At 42.9% G+C, this 14,676-nt stretch overlaps 2 protein-coding genes across 2 annotated transcripts; both read right to left on the bottom strand.

Moving 5' to 3' along the window:
- Positions 1-70: 70 nt before the first annotated feature.
- Positions 71-6,630, bottom strand: LOC135345024 (uncharacterized). The gene is made up of 11 exons (XM_064542345.1): positions 6,461-6,630; positions 5,489-5,820; positions 4,734-5,033; positions 4,365-4,453; positions 3,097-3,334; positions 2,218-2,535; positions 1,355-1,578; positions 1,159-1,203; positions 964-1,017; positions 571-735; positions 71-343 (listed from the first exon to the last, which is right to left on the bottom strand). Exons 3-11 carry the CDS (start codon positions 4,765-4,767, stop codon positions 215-217), a joined length of 1,296 nt encoding a protein of 431 aa, XP_064398415.1. The 5' UTR covers positions 4,768-5,033; positions 5,489-5,820; positions 6,461-6,630; the 3' UTR covers positions 71-214.
- Positions 6,631-8,920: 2,290 nt separating this feature from the next.
- LOC135344985 (uncharacterized) lies at positions 8,921-14,594 on the bottom strand. Its single transcript, XM_064542301.1, has 10 exons — positions 14,433-14,594; positions 13,801-14,148; positions 13,026-13,325; positions 12,498-12,589; positions 11,773-11,995; positions 11,092-11,412; positions 10,475-10,710; positions 10,305-10,349; positions 9,516-9,680; positions 8,921-9,295 (listed from the first exon to the last, which is right to left on the bottom strand). Exons 1-10 carry the CDS (start codon positions 14,515-14,517, stop codon positions 9,056-9,058), a joined length of 2,055 nt encoding a protein of 684 aa, XP_064398371.1. The 5' UTR covers positions 14,518-14,594; the 3' UTR covers positions 8,921-9,055.
- Between the last annotated feature and the right edge of the window lie 82 nt (positions 14,595-14,676).

Here is a 14,676-nt window from a genome sequence, read left to right as displayed (position 1 = left end):
GCCCACATAATTTGATTTATCACCTTAATTAATTTTAGTGATGGCATGTTTGTGTTACACAGAAATAAGTACACAATGGTGGGAAGGACACAAAACACGGCCTCTCTGTTATTGCATGAAACTATAAAGGTAGCATTCTATTTATACACAAAGATGCTATAAAAACAGTCTCCTACTATATTAACTGTTCAGCTCAGTACAACGAATGATGTCCCTAGAGTTCAGCAATGATGTTTTCACCATCTCCTCCGTCCCCACCGTCAATCTGAACGTCCTCGTCACTCTCCTCTCCTGTTACACGGATCTCAGAGTGGAGTGGGAGCAGAAACTCGCGAATGGATTGCTGTAGGAGAATGTGCAGTCAACGGAAATGTAGAAAGAAGATAATTTATCGAATTAATAGGATAGAACACAGCTTATAAATGTTAAAAAACAGTAAATTGCATGGAATTCTTGTTAGCTGTAAAAGGACTGAAATAAAATGAATGTCTGCTATCATATATACCGTGCAGTGTACACAAACACAACAGCTCCTACATGTATCTACCACAGTGAGGCATGTCCACTCACAGTTGGCCTGGCTCTGGCTGACTTCTTATCGAGAGTGGTCATCCTCCTCTCCTTGAGAGCCCTGTGAATGAGGGCCCTGTTGAGGTGGAGATGAGCTTTCTTCTTGTCACGGCTAATGTGAAGCGAGAATGCTGCCGTAGAGTCGGTGAGGGACGGCTGTGCCAGCTGTGGAGTGTGTGAGGGGTGTCAAGGTATGTGATAGTGTGAAGGGGGCGGCACACTAATAATTATGAAGGTATTTTAGATACAGTCAGCATGAATCTACAGTATTTGAATATAGAAGCTAGATTCAATAGCCCTGGTCTTCTAGCTAAATAGAAACCTAGGTGTTGCTCATTAATAAGAATTTCTGAGTTTAGGCTGTATGGGTGTGTACATGTATGTATTACTCACAGAAAGAGAGGGTGGTCCACCAGCAGCATCACTTGGAGTGAAAGCTATGGACGCCTGAAAAAAGATCGATTTATAAATAACGGTGCTGTCGCAGCTAGCACATAAAACAACATTCAAACGTTGATCACTTGCGAGTCAACTTGCCTGTATGCGAATGATTACATTGTATATACATTACATTGTACGAATAATCACCTCTTCAGTTCCGTCCACGAGTGATCTGCCTCTCCTGAAGCTCGCCTGTAAGGGCACAAGTACTAAGTACTCACACGTATGACGAATGGACCAGTATATTTATATTTGCATAATTATATAGTTCAACTAAGGAAAGAAAATATACGCTTAGCCTTACATGTAACAGCACAGACTGGGATACAAATACAAAACCAACCTTCTTCTTTTTTGGTAGCTCGTGATCTGCCATTAGCCACTGCTTGTCAAAGTCGACGGAGACCTTCTCTTCGTCGTGCCTCATAATCTTGGGCTGCTTACTTGCTTGTCGTTTGTACACTACCACTGCTATCACTATGACAACGGCCAGGATGACGAGGACGGCCAAAAGGACCCCTATCGTAATACCAGCAATGGCACCACCAGACAGACGATCAGCTGGAGCTGTAACAGCAGGAGTGGAAAACAATATTTAAAATTAGATTAGCCATATTTAGCAATGCACGTTGTATAGCAGTCATGTAATAGACATAATTATCATGACACCGAGTGTTTTATGACACAAGCACAAAGGTGAAGCCCCTTACAGAATCATGCATCGAGACTACACGACTGTGTATCTACATAAAACACGAGGATCCTCATACTATAATTATGTGTTTTATCATAACGACCCTTACCAAATCATGCATCGAGGCTACGCGACCGTGTAATTAGCATGACTTTTAATATACACCCTTGTCACTTTGACAACGTAACCTTGACAACGTATATACGTAAGTACAGTGTATATGTATGCGCTTTACTTCAAGTACTAGTATATACAGTTTAGCTAGCAATTACCTCACTGAGTTATTGTGTGCAAGTGCTAGTTAACAAGCTCAAGAACAAGTTGATATCCATGCACACAGACAACTACACAGTGGCTACACATGTACATGTATGAACCATGCAGCACTAACGAGGTGTCAACCAATACATGTACAATACATGACATTGTAAGTGTTAACATACATGTACTAGGGGTACCCGAACTATCTACAGCTACTGTTACGATGCATGTACAATATTATATGAGCTCACTTGGTGGAACACAGCCGGTCACCATGGTGTAGTTATCAGCACCAGCGGAGTTAATCGTTACTCGGGTCGTCGCCATTCCAAAAACCATGTCAGATTCCCAATCCACAGCTTCGATACTGGTATACGCATTCTGCATGTTCTGTGTCATAGAGCACATACTACCTGCACTGACAGGCACAAAGATAGTCTCCACATCACCGCTAGTTACGGTTAGCCTGAAGGCACACCCCAGGCCGGCAATCATGTTGACAAAGGTGCATTCGAGGAAGACGTTGGTGTCGAAGAACGTGATGCTGGCTGATTGTACGTCAGTTGTCCCTGTGTGTGTGTGTGTGTGCGTGTGTGTGCGTGCGTGCGTGTATGAACGGGTTTATGTGATATGGTTAGTGAAGGTTTGTGTGCAAGACCACAACATAATTATGCTATGGAAAATCTCCCACAAGGTCACGTACCCTATTAATATTATGTGCTATATTGCCAAAGGACAGACACACACACACACACACGACTAGTTCTATCTCTATGGCTACAAGCATGCAAGTACACAGGATACCAAGGCATGTCATGCAGAGAGGGACTAGCTGTGGTCTGCACACACTAATGACAACAAGCAATGAAAAACCCTACAATGCTCAAATAGAGAAGCCTTCTCGAGCAATGAGAATGAAATCAGAGAACATACAGCCTAAAACAAAATGCTTAAATATAAACAACTAAGGAGCGCTTCACTAAATTCATGAGTACACAATTTCGATCACTACGCAAACAATTTGAGTATCTCTGTTCCCAATTCTCCTTCACTCTCCCATCAAGACATTCTGTAGCTCTTAATAAAACTCTATTACGCACTACCACACGGTGTAGATCATTTGTGCTTACTGAATGACACAGGAACGAGGGTGGTCCGACATGTGACAGTGATGCAGGTGGACACAGTGACCTGGTATTCTTCATCCTGCTGTAGCATACCACTGGGCACTGGGAGAGTGATGGGGCTCTGGCCGGCTATAAGGCGGTCCGTTACCAGGTACGTCATGGAGTCCGTCTCGTTACCCATGGCAACGTTCACCATGTAACTGATGAGAGGGAAGTTCATAACACTGCAGATGGTAGCAGGCTGAGAAGGGAGGGGGGAATAGACACATGTTAGGGTATACATTACAAGTTCCATACAACATGACATACATGTATTGTACATTATACTGTTACAGTAGGATATATGTTTTTCGATCATGTAATGTATTGCAGTACAGTTATGTATGCATAAACTACTGGAATATTTTGCGGGTGAAGAACCTTTGCGAATGAGCCAAATAAGCAGAACCTTTGCGATCTAATTATTGCGTTGTGGCAAAAGGTCGTATAGTACAAATTTAGGTTTTGCGATTTTATTGTTGCGAATTGATTAACCCTCGCAAAGTTGCATATGTTTGACTCTCGCAAACATTCTAGTAATACGGTACGTGGAACGAACATGAACATAATGAATGTGCAGCTTACGAACAAGACACATAAGCTATTCACTGTGTACACTTGTGTACAGTGGTTTGTTTTATATGACAGCTACACAATTATGATGTGTTTAAGAGCCTGACAGCTAGTACATCAACAAGCAACCTTGCACTAGCTGACTGTATAGTCCCCCCATATGGTCTTGTTTACACACACTAATAATCAACACATTATTAGTTGTCATGACAGAGCAGCAGGGAATGGAAAGCCATAATATTCCAGTTAGCTCAATAGCGCAATAAATTATTGATTCACAGAAGGACATGCATGCTATACATGTAGATGTTTTTGAGCTGGCTTAGTATTAAGTAACTAGGCGTAGTAAACACAATTTTTCCATATCAATTGCTGTCCAATACACATACATGTTTAAAAGGCCGTCAATGTGATACATACATGTACATACGTACATACTATTATATGTACAGTGAAACTTGTCTACCATCGCTGGAATAAAGAAGTGGCTTGCTATCGATCACTAGTCCAAACACATGCAGTGACTTAAAAGAGGGTGACCTTTGGGGTCTACATGTGGCTAAATTAAAAAGGGTGACCTGCTGACGGCTAGAGTTAAGGTGACCACAGGATTAGGGTGGTTACAATTAGACAGGTTTTGCTATTCGTACGAGACTTACATTGAAGGTGACGTCGACAGCCACATCCCCACCAGAGAGGTCGATTCTAGACACTCTCAGTGAACTGCTCAGATCTCTGATGTCAGGAGCTGCAGCAGAAACCATGGCAGATGAAGTCAGAGGTAGTTAGTTTATATTATGACATGTGCTCACTACTGTTACACTAACACTAGAAACTGTATCTACATGTAGGTATCAGGTACACAGTAATTACTGCACTAGCTGATATTACATTCTTGTTACACGCTACACAAACAAAACACGTCAGCAAATGCAATGCCAATTCAACACACTATCAAGAAACAACTGATGTATGTACATCAATACGCCCCCTCCACACTTCACACTTCACACACACACCACACTCACTAATAGGGATGGTTTCTTGCCGTGTGACGTTCATTCCCTGACCAGCAGCGTTACTAGCCGACACAAAGATATCGTGCGTTGCACAAACCTCGTTCAACTCATCCGTAAACTCGTAACTCGTGTCTGTAGTGGTCACGTTGAAGTTGAAGGTTGGTCCAGTCACAGTCACAGTGTAGGTGGTAGTGACGGGGTCATCTTCGTCGATGATGGTGTTACCGGGTTGGTCCCAGGAGAGGAAAAGTCGAGTTGTGTCAGTAGGGATCGGGTTGAACGCAAAGTTCTCAGGGGGACCAGGGATATCTGTATGTGTGTGTGTGTGTGTGTGTGTGTGTGTGTGTGTGTGTGCGTGCGTGTGTGTGTGTGTGTGTGCGTGTGTGTGTGTGTGTGTGTGTGTGTGTGTGTGTGTGTGTGCGTGCGTGGGGGTGGATGTGTGTGTGTAGGCATAGTTACATTGCATGTCATACAAGTTTACATACTTAACGGGGTAATACATTGGCATAATTAAGCTTACAAATTATTATAAGACAAAATCTCTAATCTGGTGATTGTACGATTGTACTATTGTGATACCTACATATGTGGTTGTTACTAAACAATGTATGACACGTACTCTCACGGAACAAGCGCTGGTACATACACTTTTGCAAAGAAGCTTAATAATATAAACTTGAACAACCGGCCCGGCCAACATACAATACAGTGCACACTAGACAACACACATCACATGCAGGGATGGACACACCACATGAACTCACCAAATGTTCGCACATAGTAGCTGTCTCCGAACACAATTCTAACAGGTTACTGTTGCAAAGCTGAGCAACGCAGTTGGATGTTTCTACCAAACGTTTCTCTGCCAAGCCTCGTCACAATGATGTTGGTCATCTGGCCCTCGGTGGGCGGATCAAGTATGAGTCCATTGTCGGCGAGGAGTTGTGCGTTCGATGACCCGGGGCTGAGTTGCACCTCGCCAACACCCACTCTACGATAAACCCAACTGGTACGTTGCAGGTGTACGTAATGTTGACATCACTTCCAGCAGGCACGGTCTGGTTGCCAGTGGGCGATACAGTGATGATTTGAGACTCTATAAAGGAGAATTCATTGAGAGTAGTTATCGTGATGTGACTAGAATTTTCAAAGTGGTCAAGTCTCAATTCAATTCAATACACAAATTTGCCTAAAAACAACAGGTCTCTGAAGTGGTGTTTCTCTATAACGTGTGGTGTTTCTCTTTTGTTTATAGAGGAGGCTATTTTTGTCTATAGGTGGTTAGGTACAAAATACCACCATCGACCAGTGTGTGGGCACATCAAGAGTAAGGTTCACCCATACATCAAAGCCTTTAACAAAGGATCTAAACACACACCTAATGTATTCAAAACAAATACAGCTAGAGCGCACTTAAAGAAACACCCCCGACTAAAACTACGGATGCTTTTCTGTTAATAAATACATACTAAGCCAACTTCTAAGCAATCACAGTGCGCGTCAGAGTGCTAGTGAGGTCATGAGCTTAAGAACAAGACATACAATGATAAGTTTATAGATCTAGGTACAGTAAATATTAATATGAGTAGCTCTTACAATCAGCAAAACCATTTGCATGCAGTGTGTGTGTGCTGTGCGGATAGAAACAGAGCTAGCTACAACATGAACAATTAATATGGATGTGGTCACAACTCTTTTTGAGCAACAAACAGCTCTGATTATGTAACTCTGCTCACCTCCGATGCTCAACAGAAGACACGCTAATAGGGACACACTTAACAGCTTCATCTTGTCGAGTTGTCAGGCTACAGATTCCCTAGCGCATGCACTTGAGTTGACTTGTCTAAAAAGATCTAAGCCAGAATAAAATTTAATTTTAATTAGCAAACTGCTGACTGACATCTCAGAATATTAAAGAGATGGGCGTGGCCAGCCCAAAACCCCAAAGTTATTCATTATAGGCCGCGCCTCTAACCGCAGAGCTCAGCTTGCTACAAGAAGGGGAGGGGCTGTCTTATGACTGATGAATGACATGGTCCAGGCTAGCTAGCTCCAGGGGCTTGTCAGTAAAAATCCAGATATAGGGGCTTGAAACCAATGTCCACTCTTCTTTTGGTGGACAGCCCATGCCTATCTAGACAGTATAGTCTTCAGAAGTAGATCAGCGTGACTCCGTGCATGCGCAATTCATTCTCCTACAGGTCATCAGAAACGACGGAAAAATTTACTTTTCCTTCACCGACACCAGTGCATTGCCAAGTAGACAAATTGAAGTTATCAGTTTAATATCATGGTCGAGCAGTTGAATAATTCAATCTCGTGTCTGACTATAGCTCTCGTAACTGAAGACTCTATTTGAGCAGCAGCTGGACTTCACAGGACCTGTCGAAACATTGTACTGGTGAGTCAGTGTTAGCATGATATCTATTTAGTAAGCTGGCTTCTGAGTCTAATGATTAAACATATAAAAAGAGCTGCCATGGGCATGACCTTTGACTTCAATTTAGAAAGAAAAAATGATGCAGAATTATGTTATAGATAGTACATGGGCATGAGAAAGCCCTCGTGATATGGGACACTATAACACATAGATACCGAATGCACATGTGTTTAGATCCCACTTTTCATTGGCTGTCTCAGGAAAGAAGTGTATATCTATAAAAGCAGCAAGCCTTAGCAACAGCTTTATTTTTGAAAATGTCCTGTTTTGACAAAAATCTTTGCATTGGCCTTGCTTCAACATTGGAATGGACAACTAGTGACTCCACCTTGTGCAGGAAGCACTCTGCAACAAATGAGCCCAGCCTCCTCTTTTCTCTGCACTCAAGCCCCACCCCCAGCTCAAGCTTCTCAGTAAACTGTTCTGATATGTACGGCTAGCTAGCAAGGAACAGCTTGCAGCAATGCTACAGTGCACTATCGTTCCCAAACAGACACAGGAGTCTACTGTTTGAAACATGGCTACAGGATAGAAACAGAAGTCAGGAGGACGAAGTTGACAAATGCTACAAGTTGAAGACATGCTTTCATGCTTGTGACAATGGACCCAGAACTGTTATAATCATTGGCTCTTAGTGTTCCTCATAGAGACAAGAAAAGATACTGGTGAACCCTACCATCAACCCAGCAAACGCTATAGAAACTGGTAGTGAAAAAAATGGACAGCCATAGCTAATTATCATACAGCTATACAGCTTTATTATCATTTCTGTGCATTCAAAAAAATTATACTTGTACTTTATACCCTCAAGCTTATAATTCCCTGGGAAACTATGAGATTATGGCTCATAATTCCCTGCTAAACACACACAAGTGGGATCTAACCCTCGAGGCCTGCGGCCCTCGGGCCTAAGTCACTACTGAGCCAATATATCCCATGTGGCACTCGTGCATGTGTCACAACTATAACTTTGAGTTTTCTAGAATTGATTTTAATTAACAAACTGAGAAGGGTGTGCCTGTCTGCCTGTCCACCTAAAATTCTAACTATAAATATTTATTGGCCACGCTTCTAACCGCAGTCCTCATTGCCTCAGCTCCTCCCCTTCTTGCGCAGCAGCAGCAAGAAGGGGCGTGCTGCGCAAGAAGGGGCGGAGCTGAGGCAATCTAATTGGTGCTGCAAAGCATATCTGATTGCATGTTTCTGAGCACTCATCCAGACATTAAACTGTCCACTCTTCTTTTGGTGGACAGGCCACGCCCATCTAGACATATAGCATGTCGTAGTATCTACGTGACTTTGTGCATGCACACTTCCTCTCCGGGTCATCGTTTGTCATGCAGGGAAACGTTATCCTATACATCATCGACACCAGTGCACTGCCGGAATAATTAAACAAACTATCTCAGAAAAATTGAAGTTATCAACAATTATGGTCGAGCAGTCAAATATACTTCAACAATCTCGTGTCTTACTTTTATAGTGCGAATGCACACTACCAAAATGCAAATTCACAACTCGGCTCCATTCGAGCAACTGGGCCTGTCGAAATTGTAGTCAGTGTTGTACATGTACAGGTACGTATATCTATTCAGTAAGCTGGCTTCAGTTGAATGATTAAACGAGCTTTTCGGAATCCTGAGCATGTTGGAAGTATAAAAAAGAGCTGCCTCGGCACGAATTTTACATTTATTCAAGCCTTAGTAATTAACAAGCTATTCTATATTGCGCTTAATAATTAAGCGCTCAGAACCCATTAGTTATAATTAAGTGCATGGTACATTAACTTAGGACTCACTAAATATACAATTTTATGGCAAAAAGGAAACAGAAAACAATATTAAACTAATGTTACTCAATTCACTGCAACTAAATTAATTGAAAGCTCCACTTACTGCCGAAGAGGCTGCATATGTCCGTAGGCGACATTTTCTCGAGTGTTGGGGTCTGGTTTAATGACTCTTAGCTCTTCATATATTGCAGGTGGTGGTATCATTTCAGTTTCAGTTTGGGGAGTTACCTTCTTAGCATCTCCTTCATCTTCACCGTCAATTTGAACGTCCTCATCACTCTCCTCTCCTGTTACACGGATCTCAGAGTGGAGCGGGAGCAGAAACTCACGAATGGATTGCTGTAGGAGAATGTGCAGTTAACGAAAGTGCAAAAAAATTTATCAGGATAGGAAAAATAGAACACAGCGCCCTTAAAAGACAGTAGGCAGATGTAAATTGCATGGAAGTCTTGTAAGCTATGAAAATACTGAATGTCTGCTATCAACTACTGTTACCATGCAGTGTACACAAACCAACAGCTCCTACATGTATCTACCACAGTGAGGCATGTTCACTCACAGTTGGCCTGGCCCTGGCTGACTTCTTATCGAGAGTGGTCATCCTCCTCTCCTTGAGTGCCCTGCGAATGAGGGCCCTGTTGAGGTGGAGATGAGCTTTCTTCTTGTCACGGCTAATGTGAAGCGAGAACGCTGCCGTAGAGTCGGTGAGGGACGGCTGTGCCAGCTGTGGAGTGTGTGAGGGGTGTAAAGTGTGTGAAGAGGGGTACACTAGATAATCAATATGAAGGTTTTTTAGATACAGTCAGCATGAATATACAGTACTTGAATATAGAAGCTAGATTCAAAGGCCCTGGTCTTCTAGCTAAATAGAAGCCTATAGGTGTTGCTACTTGTGAATTTCTGTGCTTAGGCTGTATGGGTGTGTATACATGCATACTGTATAGCGGGAAATTTTCGCTATTTGGCTCCAGAGCCCTCAGCAGAATTTTCGTGGGTTCTAATATTCGTGTTTCAATGCCAGGAAACCACACCCACCAATAGCTTTGCATGTGAAAATACCAGTGCGTGGGAGTTTATCCCGGTTATAATTTCCGCGTTACTGCTCTGCCCTCGAAAAACGTGAAATTTTTCACTCCACGAAATTTCCCGCTATACGGTATATTACTCACAGAATCAGGGTGGGGGTGGTAGAGTGAAAGCTAACGACGCCTGAAAAAAGATCAATCATTAAATAACGGCCGGTGCAGCTAGCACATAAAACAACATTCAAACGTTGATCACTTGCGAGTCAACTTGCCTGTATGCGAATGATTACATTGTATATACATTGCATTGTACGAATAATCACCTCTTCAGTTCCGTCCACGAGTGATCTGCCTCTCCTGAAGCTCGTCTGTAAGGGCACAAGTATGACGAATGAACCAGTACAATTATATTTGCCTTTTATTATAGGAAAGAAAAATATACGCTTAGCCTTACATGTAACAGCACAGACTGGGATACAAATACAAAACCAACCTTCTTTTTTGGTAGCTCGTGATCTGCCATTAGCCACTGCTTGTCAAAGTCGACGGAGACCTTCTCTTCGTCATGCCTCATAATCTTGGGCTGCTTACTTGCTTGTCGTTTGTACACTACCACTGTTATCACTATGACAATGGCCAGGATGACGAGGACGGCCAAGATGACCCCTATCGTAATACCAGCAATGGCACCATCAGACAGACTAGCAGCTGGAGCTGTAACAGCAGGAGCTGTAACAGCAGGAAAACAATTCAAATAATAATACATCAGCCACTATATACACAATGTACATTGTATAGCAGTCATGTACCGTATAGCGGGTAATTTTCGGGGGACAAAATATTCGTGATTCAGACATTTCGTGGGTAATATTTTCGTGGTTAGAGCTTGCACTCCATGGATTGTTTAGATACTGAGTTCCCGGCCATTCTGAACACAATTAAACACATTCCATAAACAAAAGTTACGACTGTTATGTCTATAGCTTACATGTACATGTACAATGTACCTACTGAGTGCACATATAGTTGATTTAAAACTACTACTGTCTAGGGAATTATACTTTAAAATGGGAACATTTATTTACTAAATATTATAATACTACCACTCACTTGGCAATGCGCAGTTAGTTGCCTCCATGTATTCTTCACCAGTGTCCACTCTCATTCTGGCCGGTATCACAGACACATTCCCATAACTCCCGTCCAATTCCCAGTCCAAAACCTCGATACCGGTGTACACATTCTCCATGTTGAGTATCTCATTACACAGTGATCTGTTCGTCCTGGCCACGGTGAACTCTTCTGTGATATTGGGAGACACAGTGAACACAAACACACAGCCTCGAGCGGTCGACCTCACGGCAAACAAACAGCTCAGGAAGACGTAGGACTCGAAGAACGTGATGTTGGCTGATTGTACGTCCGTGGTCACTGTGTGTGTGTGTGTGTGTGTGTGTGTGTGTGTGTGCGTGTGGATTTAGGGGGTAATATGTAGACTCTGACTGATTGTGCACATCTACTGTTAATTACTGCATGTACAAGTCGAGTTTGTGCTCCTGAGCCTTTCTCAATATTGCATCCGTATTACCCTACATACTACATGTATACTCCTGACAGTGTATGCACATAATTATGCACGTACGTAATAAAAAAGTTAATGCAGTAAGCTACAGTACGTACTATATTTATGTTCAGATGAGACGTACATTAATCAAAGTACTCTCTGGTAACACTCTACCCTACACCACTACAGGAAGTAAATGAATCCACTACTACCAGGTAGGCACTCACTGAAGGACACAGCAGAGGATTCTCGACAAGTGACTGAGATACAGGCAGACACGGTGAGTGAGTACACCATGTTGGGCAGCACCTGTGAGGAGGTCATGTTCAGAGCTATCGTCTCACGACCCACTATTCCGGAGTCATTGGCTGAGAAGCTGGTGGTCACCACACCCATTGTGTTGAGGAGGTACAAGTTCAAGGGGAAGTTGGGACTGCAGGCCAGCGCTCGCTGTGTGGGTGTGTGTGTGTGTGTATGTGTGTGTGTGTATGTGTGTGTGTGTGGGTGTGGGTGTGGGTGTGCGTGTGTGTGTGTGTGTGTGTGTATGGGGTGTGTGTGTGTGTGTATGGGGTGTGTGTGTGCACATACATGTACATGTATGGTGTTTGAATACACACAAACTTGATGTATATTGGAGCCCCCTATACATACACCATTGAGGGGTAAGGCTTGCTCCACTGTACTGTACTGTACATTGTACATGTGCTATGTACTGGTGATGCAGTAAAGGGTGCTTTCCTGGCCTGGTCAACATCATTCCGTGAAAGCAATGTGTACATACACACATTACATTCACGGAATGATGTTGACCAGAAAAACATTTTGCATTTACATAAACTGTAGCAATCTTACACTGCATAAATACGAATGTTTTGATAATAGACTATTAGTTCTATGTCAATCTACGCAATAACACTGACAGGTGTGTATGATAACGAGGTTATCAACTCACCGGGAAAGTGGCCTCCACGGTAACAGTGGTGGGTGAGGTGACAAACACTCGACTCACTTTTAGACCAGCACTCAAATCGTCAATGTCAGGAGCTGCATAGTCGGGGAGGGAGGGAATTACAACAATGGTCTGGTATGGCTAGCTGTGCAGTGACACACTTTGCACTGGTCAATGTTGACATGCAATTCTGATAGTTAGAACGATGAAGTGTACTGCACTGTACTCTTCTTATACAAGAACAATAATGAAACCTGGCTATTGCAGTCAACCTATGTGTACGCTGCTGGTCATCTCTATACTACAGCTAGGTTAATGGGCCAAAAAGTCTTTTGTTCTTACCGGTGCTAGCAGGCCACCTCTGCTCAAGGAGGAGTGACCACTAAAATTACATTAAGTACATTGCACTGAAACTAGAACCTATTTGGGGACTACATGAACAATACAATGTAGGGCGTTACTCCAGTTATTATAGCCCTAGCAACAGTAGGCTTATTCATATTCCAATTAGGCTATTCATACATCACTCACAAATGGGGATAGTCTCGTTGATAACATCAGGTAGACCGTCACCAGCTGCATTGGACGCGTGAACCTGGAAGTTATGCATAGCACAAGGCTCGTCGATATCGTCCACAAATGAATAACTTGTGTCTGTAGTGGTCACGTTGAAGTTGAAGGTCGGTCCAGTCACAGTCACAGTGTAGGTGGTAGTGACGGGGGCATCTTCATCGATTAGTGTGTTACCAGGTTGGTCCCATGTGATCATCAGTACGGAGACGTTAGTGGGTAAAGGGTTAAAGTCCAGGTTGGGCGGAGGCTCTGGGATATCTATAGGTGCATGGTGGTTGTGTGAGAATACAGGTTGTGATCACAGACAAGCATTGAGAGCTGTTGTGCAGTATCACCATGCGGTAACGTGTATTATACCTACATGTACTATGCACGCTGTCACTCGATGAGAGTACAGAGGTTGAGAACAAAGTCCAAGGGCAATGGATCACCAATGAATACAGTGATTGAAGGAGAAACCCACCCACCCACTCAGTTATGGTGAGGTACATGTTTTGCCTCAAGCATAATATACCATAATTGATTTATCCCAACTATGGTGAGGCAATGCCTATACGAGACCACTCCGTTATTATTAAATGGACCTAATCCTATTACTTACACCAAGAGTCCTAATGAACTCTTGCTTACATGTAGTTAGTATACTAGTACAGTACATGAATATACACTGCAGCACTATTTTCGAGATATGCACTTTGTACTGCTAAAGCTACAAACACACGAATGCTCATACCAAAAGTCCTGATGTAGTAGTCACAACTTGTTTGGATCATAAGCACTGGAGTGGTGATCAATTCAGTACACACTATCTTCAAGTCTCTGTTCGAGTAAGTCTCCCTTCCATTCCTGTCCACCGTCAAGTAGATATCACTTTGACTAGCGCCAGCTGAAATGTTGACACCGAGTGAACCCAACAAGGCATGATCGGCTGACCCAATGGGAATTGGAATACCCATAAAAGTCCAATCCGCCCTAAGGCCATTGGTAACTTGGCAACGATAGGTGACGCTGGTGTCTGTGTTGATGGGTACCGTCTGGTTGGTACTGGGAGTGACGGTTATACTCGGTGGAGTCCTGCAGTCTGTACACGTATACACGGAGGAACTTATGTATGCCAACGTACGTTACTATCGTAATTTTGTGTAAAATCACCCACAATTGTTATAACTTTACTCCTTTGTAAAATGGCCTTGCCTGAGGTTAAATACACCATGCATGCATGCATGTAGCCCTAGACAGCATTAATTTTTATAGACAGATTCTAGTATGAAACAGAATACATTCTGTGACCAAGCTCTGAAAAAAACGTGTTGAAAAAACATGTCTTTCTGACGTATTTACATTGAATTGACACAATTGTTTTACCTGACAGATCATGACAAGCACATCTCCAGGTGAATAGACCGAGCACTATTAACACTAGGAAACTACCTTGGGCGCTTCCTGACATCTTTCTCAGGTCATGCAAGACCAATCTTTTTTCAATTTTGGCAGATATATTACTAGGGCCGGCCACACTGTTATAACGCCCACGCAGAGACACCATGCAGAATTCATCACCTTATACTTGTGATGGCATTGTTTGTTACACAGAAATAAGCTAGTACAC

Source organism: Halichondria panicea, chromosome 1, assembly GCF_963675165.1.
Source record: "Halichondria panicea chromosome 1, odHalPani1.1, whole genome shotgun sequence".
NCBI lineage: Eukaryota > Metazoa > Porifera > Demospongiae > Suberitida > Halichondriidae > Halichondria > Halichondria panicea.
Note: the sequence above shows the minus strand (reverse complement) of the source record. Positions and strands in the feature narration are given on the sequence as shown.